At 46.1% G+C, this 6956-nt stretch overlaps 2 protein-coding genes across 4 annotated transcripts in view; one reads left to right on the forward strand and one right to left on the reverse strand.

Annotated features, from left to right (window-relative positions):
• SHE (Src homology 2 domain containing E) overlaps positions 1-581 on the reverse strand; it is a 23998-nt gene extending 23417 nt beyond the window's left edge. The window contains exons 1-2 of the mRNA XM_011928496.1: positions 463-581; positions 208-370 (exon numbers count right to left, since the gene is read on the reverse strand). Of these exons, the coding sequence (XP_011783886.1) occupies positions 208-370; positions 463-581 (282 nt within the window). The remainder of the gene's footprint in view (positions 1-207; positions 371-462) is intronic.
• Positions 94-6956, forward strand: part of TDRD10 (tudor domain containing 10) — a 51686-nt gene continuing 44823 nt past the window's right edge. For 2 of the 3 annotated variants that reach the window (XM_011928223.1, XM_011928224.1), the window contains exons 1-2: positions 4131-4606; positions 5909-5967. In XM_011928223.1, coding sequence (XP_011783613.1) covers positions 4426-4606; positions 5909-5967 — 240 coding nt within the window. In that variant the 5' untranslated portion in view covers positions 4131-4425. Of the gene's footprint in view, positions 346-4130; positions 4607-5908; positions 5968-6956 lie in introns of those variants that run through there. The other variant, XM_011928225.1, reaches the window with a different exon arrangement.

Genomic DNA, 6956 nt, shown 5'->3' on the forward strand with positions numbered 1-6956 from the left:
CCCCCAGGAAGGAAGCCCCTTGTGCCGCACAGCGCCGGACGCCCCTCGCCCACCTACTCCGCTGCACTCTTTCTGCAAACGTTATTTTTGGCAGTAGGGCAGAGGTTGCGGGCTGAGGGTCGGGCGCAGGGACAACGGTCGCCAGCTCCTGCGCTAGTTCCGTTACTCTCCCGCGGCACACGGTCCTGGGCGCCGCGAGGCTCTTACCCCCGTGGCCGCTGGGGATTGGCTGCCGGCAAGCCCCTCCCCGTGCCCCCGGGCTCTGAGGGGGTGGAGCGCGGAGAGAGAAGGCGCGAAGGCTGGGCGTCGCGACCGCAGGTGGACGCGCGTGGCCCGCGAGACGAGGTATGACTTGTCCCCAGGTCCCGGGCTGCCAGGCGAGGGTTGGGAGGGAGGGGCGGCGGCAGGCAGCTATGGAAAACGCCCTCGTCCCGATGGACGGGGGAAAGGGGTCGCTGTTACCGCGGGGACGTCGCTCGCTCGCGCCGGGTGGGAGCGGCCCTCCTAGTCCGGATTTGTGCAGGCTGCGAGTGCCATGTGCAGAACTGTGGCCACTTTATGGGAAAAGACGCCTCTGCCATTCCTCCGTCCCTTCGAAGCCCTTTAAAAACTTTCTGAGACCGGGCGCGGTGGCTCACGACTGTAATCCCAGCACTTTGGGAGGCCGAGGCGGGCAGATCACCTGAGGTCAAGAGTTCGAGCCCAGCCTGGCCAATATGGTGAAACCCGGTCTTTACTAAAAATACAAAAATTAGCTGGGCGTGGTGGTGCGCGCCTATAGTTTCAGCTACTCAGGAGGCTGAGGCAGGAGAATCGCTTGAACCCGGGAGGCCGAGGTTGCAGTGAGCTAAGATCGTGTCATTGCACTCCAGCCTGGGCGACAGAGCAGGACTCTGTCTCAAAATGCCAAAAAAAAAACTTTATGGTTTAAAAAAACGAAATTTAAACTTAGTTTGATGAACAGAAATCTTTTAGTTTAGCAAACTAAATGTGCTGCAGGAGCTGAGCAACACTGAGTCCTCATATACAAGTCATGGAAACAGAATGATCCCGGCTGTGGAAGGCCTCATTTGTGTGGGTGGTGGTTTGTGAGGTTGGAAAGCTGAAGAAATGCGTGCTCATACTGACCGTTCTTGAAAATACGTATTGACATTTTTTTTAAAGCTTTATTGAGATATAATTCACATACCATAAAATTCACCTGTTCTAAGTGTGCACCTCAAGTGTTTTCAGTATATTTGGTGTGTTTACAGTACAACCATCACAACAATCTAATTTTAGAACATCTCTGTCACCCCCAAAAGAGATCTCCTGTCAGTTAGCAGTCACTCCTCATTTCCCTCTCTGCCTCCCCAATCCTGGGCAGCCACTAATCTACTTTCTATCTTTATTGATTTGTCTATTCAGGACTTTTCAGAGAAGTGGAATCATGCAATATGTGGTCTTCTTTCCCTTAGCACCATTTTTGAGATTCATCCGGGTTGTATAGCATGTATTACTACTTCATTCCTTTTAGATCGCTAAATGATATTCTATTGTATTGCTATACCGCACTTCATTCATTCATCAGTTGATGGATATTTGGATTGTTTTCACTTTTTGGCTGTTATAAGCAACACTACTATGAATATTTGTGGAAAAGTCTTTGTGTGGACACATATTTTAATTTCTCTTGAATAGTTACCCAGGAGTGGACTTGCTGGGTCATATGGTAATTCCCTAACTTTTTGAGAGCCTGCTAAACTTTTCCAAAGTGGCTGCACCATTTTACATTCCTATCAGCAATATGAGGGCTCCTGTTTCTTCATGTCCTTGACACCTGTTAGAAGTACAGGATGTTATCTGTATCTCTTGCTTTTAGCCACCCTGATTGATATGAAGTGTTATCATTGTGGTTTTGATTTGCGCTTTCCTAATGGCCAAAGATGCAGAGCATCTTTTCATGTGCTTATTGGCCATTTGTATATCTTTGGAGAAATGTCTAGCAGATCCTTTGCTCACTTTTGAATCGGTTTATTTGTTGTCTTTGTTGGTGAGTCGTAAGAGCACCTTATGTGTTCTTTAGGTCTTTTTAAAAACACAAATAAAGCCTGGCCAACATGGTGAAACCTCGTCTCTACTAAAAACACAAAAATTAGCTGACGTGGTAGTGCGTGCCTGTAGTCCCAGCAATCTGGGAGGCTGAGGTGGGAGAATCGCTTGAACGTGGGAGACAGAGGTTGCAGTGAGCCAAGATCGCACCATTGCACTCCAGCCTGGGCGACACGAAAACAAAAAAACAAAAAGCAACAACAACAAAAAACTACACAAATAGGATACTTCTCCAGACCAAACAATAGATTGGAAAGAAACTCAGCACTTTGGAATCATATGGTCATATGGTTTGGATTCACGACAAAAACAGGCTTCTCCCATTTGTGAGCATGGGTACTAAGTGATCTTGGCCAGATACTAGGTTATCATCTCTGCACCTCCGGGACTTCATCTGTAACGTGGGTTGACAATGTCTCCCTCTTAGAGTTTGAGTGAGGATTAAATGACAATGTGTATCAGCTGCCTAGCATAGTAGCCAGGAGGCCCTTAAAGGCATCTTGGACAGATTTATGCTGGGCCTTGGCTTGGGAGATCTCAGTGCCTGTTCTGTTCCAGAAGCCCATAGGCTTTTCCAGGGATTACCAGGAACTGGAACTAACATCCTGTATCTCTGATTTTGCCCACAAACCTCTCTCTCCATTTTTATCCATCCATACCTAAGTCTTTTAATTATCTGAACTACTTTTAGTTCTATTTAGAGTTGGTTGCAGCTAAAATGGTTGTTCTCTCCTATAGCTGGGAATAATTTAGAGAAAAGGGTTGCTGTTTTATTTTAAAATTTAATGTTTTAATTTATGTTTTCCTTAAAGTACAGGAAAAAAATCCCTTTAAAATGACTTTGATGGCCTTGTTATCTGTAGAAAGAGAACCAAGGCTTTGGAATCACAGGACTGAGTTACCTCAGTATCTTTTATAATTTTATAAAATCACCTGATATCCTTGAGCTTTGGTTTTCTCATTTGTAAAATGGGAAGATAATACTCATGGAACTGTAGGAAAGTGCCCGTGAAAACCATAACAATAAACACAATAACTACCATTGAGTTCTTGACACCTGGCAAATACTTTAAGTGCAGTGTCTCAGTTCACTGCCATGATCTATGACATGGGTGTTTTGATTCTGATTTGATAGTTGAAATTTGCCCAAGGTCTCTGGGCTGGACTCACAGATGCATGTAACTCCAAAGTTCTGTTATTTCCACAGGCCAGCCACTGTGCGGAGCTGTGTGTGGTTTTAAAGTTGCTCATGCTATCTGTATTAGTTTTCTATTTGCTTTCATAACAAAATACTACAACCTTAGTGGCTTAAACAACACAAATATTATCCCACAGCTCTGTAAGTCACAAGTCTGACACACGTCTCAGTGGGCTAAAATCAAGGTTTCGACAGGGCTGTGTTCCTTCTGGAGGCTTTAGTTGGAGAATCCATTTCCCTGCCTTTTCCAGCTTCTAGATGCTGCCAGCATTCCTTGGCCTGCACCCCCTTCCTCCATCTTCAAAGCCAACAACAGTAGTCCAGTCCTTCTCATATCACATCACTTTAACTTCGTTTCTGTTGTCACCTCTCTCTCTTTTTTTTTTTTTTTGAGACGTTGTCTCACTCTGTTACCCAGGCTGGAGTGCAGTGGCCCAATCTTGGCTCACTGAAACCTCTGCCTCCTGAGTTCAAGCAATTCTCCTGCCTCAGCCTCCTGAGTAGCTGGGATTACAGGTGCCTGTCACCACACCCAGCTAATTTTTGTATTTTTGGTAGAGACAGGTTTTCGCCATGTTGGCCAGGCTGGTCTCGAACTCCTGACCTCAGGTGATCCACCCGCCTTGGCCTCCCAAAGTGTTGAGATTACAAGCGTGAGCTACCATGCTGGGCCTGTTTTGTCAGTTGATGGGCAACCTTAACTCCATCTGCAACCTTGCCATGAATCTAATATATTCACAGGTTCTAAGGATTAGGATGTGGACCGCTTTTGGTCGGGGGAGGGGGGCATTATTCTGCTTACCACAGTACCTATTCAGTGGTTACATGATGGTGAACTATCCTGGCATTCCTCTAACTCTGGCCGGTTGGCTTTGCAGGAGATCCTGTTGGAAAGCAACTGCAGCATGTAAGTCACTTCCTTTTGCTAATGAACAAGCCTCGCTCCATCTCCCAGCCTTCTCTTTCTCCCATTCCTGTCTCACCATGCCCCGGTCTTAAGACTGGCATCTCTTGCCAGTCAATCCTAACCCTAAGTATACTTTAACTGTTAGTGATTTAAAAGGTCTAGTGGAGGTCTTCCTGGCTTGGAACCTGATTCTGGGAGGAGGAAGGGAAGTCCTTGGTCAGGAAGGGGAATGGAGGTTTATGCAAGGCCCCTCTGGTTATGCCTGGCACATGTTTCCTTTTGTCGGAGTCTGAGCTTGGGAGGTTTGATGCTGACACCTGTCTTTGACAGGTCCTGGAATAGTAGTGACCCCCAACTGTCTGCTAAACTGTTTGGGAAGAATGGAGTGTTGGAAGAGCAGAAATCTCCAGGTAAGTTAGGCTGGGGGATTCGCTGGTACTGGAACTCTCATCCTACAACTTGGATCCCAGTTAATGGTTCCCAGTCTGCCCAGTTTCTGTTCAGTGTGAAACTTGGGTTCTGCCTAAATTCTGCTTTTCCTCTAGTCAGCCACCATGTTTCCTGTCTCATAGTGGATGTGACACCTGCCACTGCTGCGATGCAGACCCTTACTCCCTGGTGCACCTGCTGTACCTAATCCCATGCTTCTGTTTCACTTGTGCATTCTTCCAATTTTCCCTCTACCATCTCCAAAGTGATATTTCTGAAACCCAGGTCTATTGACACCCCCTAACTGGTTACAGCCCTCACCCATATCACCCAGCCAGCGGAATAAACTGTGACTGCTATGGTACAACCTTCTGTTAATTCATAGTTTGGCCTCACCTGCCTTTCTAGCCTCCTCTCTCACCACTCACTGCATGCGGTGTGCAATCCACCTGGCACCTAGTCCTGGCTGTGAGCAATTTTCCAAATGAGCTTTTTCGTATCTCCATGTCCTGGCATGGGCTGTTCCCTCTGCCTGGATTCCCTTCAGCCTCCCTCCTGCATTCCCCTGGGTCCCTGCATGCTCCCCACTGTCAGCTTAGTGTTAACTCGGGAAGCACAACCCCATGGGTCCCGAAACACTTCATAATTACCTCTCTGATTGCAAGTGCTGGATTCCTGGTGTGCCCATGGCTCTAGGTCCCTGCAGAGTGATCCCCTGCTGTGGGGAAGGCAGGGATATGCACGGCCAGCACTTATCATGGACCACTCCTTAATATTGATAAGTATTGCTGAATGATTGGGTTCAGTATAGCCATTCAGTGTTCACGGGGGTTGGGGGATGTTTGTAGGGATGTATGTGCATGGGAATATTTTAACATTGAAGAAAAAGTGAAGTCAGGTGCAGTGACTCACGCCTGTAATTCCAGGACTTTGGGAGACTGAGGTAGGAGGATTGCTTGAGCATAGGAATTTGAGACCAGGCTGGGCAACATAGAGAGACCCTGTCTCTACCAAAAAAAAAAAAAAAAAAACCAGTTATGGTGGCATATGCCTGTAGTCCCAGTTGCTTGTGAGGCTGAGGTGGGAGGATTGTGTAGACCTGGGAGGTCGAGGCTGTAGTGAGCCATGATCATACGCCTGCACTCCAGCCTGGGTGACAGAGCAAGACTCTGTCTCAAGAAAAAAAAAAAAGGAAGAAAGAAAGAAATACAAAAAGTGACTTATGTGTTCTGAATCCTCTAACCATATGTATTCCTGCCATTTAATGCTGTTTTTCTTCTTAGGATTCAAGAAAAGAGAGACAGAGGTGTATGTTGGCAATCTTCCACTGGATATTTCTAAGGTATTCTTCACAATAGGCTGCTTATCTTCCTCGGCCTTCCCATATGACTTAGTAACCTGCCAGTAACTTAATTTCCCCAGTTTTTAAAGACGTTTGAGAGCTGTGATAGTGCAGACAGTCACTGGTTGGTGACTAGGGTAACCAATGCATCACAGTTTGCCTCGGACTTTCCCAGTTTTAGCACTGAAATGCTAAACTGGCATCCCGGACAGTTAGTCCCACTCTTTATCCCTGTATACCTGGAGGGTTAGTCAGCCTTCTTGTCACTTTGGGTTGAGGCAACTTCTTTTTAGGAAGGGACCTTGTTAGGGCTCAGCTGCTGATCCTTTGGTAATGGGGAGCAGTTGGTTTCAGCCAAAAAAAATGACACCTATTTGACTCTGAAATGAGCAGGTTAGGTCAGTGCTGTGTTAGTGGGACTTAGAGAGTAGAATGTAAGCAATCGTATTTTTGACCCCAGGCACCTTACTGTCTGTTTGGAGAGGCCAGACCAACAAACCTGAAATAATTATAAAACAATATAAGTGCTTAAATTTTGTAGTAAGTATATTTGAAATACAGATGAAAGGAGGATGAAAGTATGATCTATTGAATTGAAGCACTGCCTGACTCTCTTTTTTTTGGCATCTACTACGTGCAAAATATTGTGCCCTCAGCTTGTCATGCTTAAAGATAAACAGCCTAGTCCTTGCCCTCAAGGAGCGTAATCCTGGAAGAAGGACGAGAGAAACTAACCTTTGTGGATCCCCTGCAGCATGCCAGACATTTTTCACAATTTTCTTGGTCTCCATTTTCCCTTGCTAACCAGTTCCACTCAATCATCTCCGCCCAGTTGTACTTTATTCCTTTACACTATTTACTATATTTTAACTGTCAGGCATGCTCTAGGAAGTAAGCTAAATGCTTTATTCATGTGATTTTTTTTTTTTTTTTTTTTGAGACGGAGTCTCGCTCTGTCGCCCAGGCTGGAGTGCAGTGGCCGGATCTCA

Source organism: Colobus angolensis, unplaced genomic scaffold, assembly GCF_000951035.1.
Source record: "Colobus angolensis palliatus isolate OR3802 unplaced genomic scaffold, Cang.pa_1.0 Scaffold77, whole genome shotgun sequence".
NCBI classification, from domain to species: Eukaryota; Metazoa; Chordata; class Mammalia; order Primates; family Cercopithecidae; genus Colobus; species Colobus angolensis.